This window comes from Terrapene carolina, unplaced genomic scaffold, assembly GCF_002925995.2.
Source record: "Terrapene carolina triunguis isolate 2854851 unplaced genomic scaffold, T_m_triunguis-2.0 Scaffold23483, whole genome shotgun sequence".
NCBI lineage: Eukaryota > Metazoa > Chordata > Testudines > Emydidae > Terrapene > Terrapene triunguis.
The window spans coordinates 513-1372 of NW_020687834.1; the positions used below are offsets into that span (position 1 = coordinate 513).

Below are 860 nucleotides of genomic sequence, written 5' to 3' on the forward strand. Positions count from 1 at the left end.
CAGGCCGTTGGGGTTAATGGGGCTGAAGGAGACTCTCTGCACCTGCTGCATGGGGGGGAGGGGGAAGAGACCCCAGGGACCCTCCCCCTCCAGAGACCCCCCTCCCAGTGACCCCTTCCCCAAGAGACTCCTCCCCGACCCCCTCCCCCACCCATGCCCAGCCTACAGCCCCACTCCTGGTCCTCCAGGAGTCACCCTCTGCTTCAGTGTGTTTATTGTAGGGTCTCTCCCGGGGCGAAGGGGGGCGTGTGTTATTGTCGGGTCTCTCTGGGGGGGCGTGTGTTACTGTAGGGGCTCTCTGTGGATGGGCAGTGCATTGTTGTGGGGTCTCTCCGGGGGTGGGGCTGGTGTGTTATTGTAGGGTCTCTGGGGGGGGGGCGGTGCGTTATTGTAGGGTCTCTCTGGGGGGGCGGTGTGTTATTGTAGGGTCTCCCCGCCCCCAGGAAGATCTGCCAGCACTGCAAGTGCCCTCGGGAGGAGCACGCAGTGCGGGCAGTGCCCGTCGACCTGGAGCGCATGATGTGCCGGCTCATCTCAGACTTCCAGCGCCACTCGATCTCCGACGACGACTCGGGCTGCGCCTCCGAGGAGTATGCCTGGGTGCCGCCCGGCCTCAAGCCGGAGCAGGTGAGCCCCGCCCCCTGGGGGTCCCAAAGCCCCGCCCCCTGGGGAGCCCCTCCCCTGTAGTCAAAGCCCTGTCTCATGCCCCACCCCTGTGGTCGTAGCCCTGCCTCCTGTAGGGAGGTGTCCCATAGCCCCACCCCTTTATTCCTGGAGGTGGAAGCCACGCCCACATAGGTGGGATCCTAGATCCGCCCCCAAGGGGGCCGAAGCCACGCCCGCATAGGGGCCAGAGATAC

General features: G+C 65.8%; 1 protein-coding gene across 1 annotated transcript in view; it reads left to right on the forward strand.

Annotated features, from left to right (window-relative positions):
- The window catches only part of LOC113408746 (prickle planar cell polarity protein 3-like), a gene marked incomplete at both ends in the record, with an annotated part of 903 nt that extends 276 nt beyond the window's left edge, over positions 1–627 (forward strand). The window contains one exon of the mRNA XM_026662145.1: positions 444–627. Coding sequence (XP_026517930.1) covers positions 444–627 — 184 coding nt within the window. The remainder of the gene's footprint in view (positions 1–443) is intronic.
- Between the last annotated feature and the right edge of the window lie 233 nt (positions 628–860).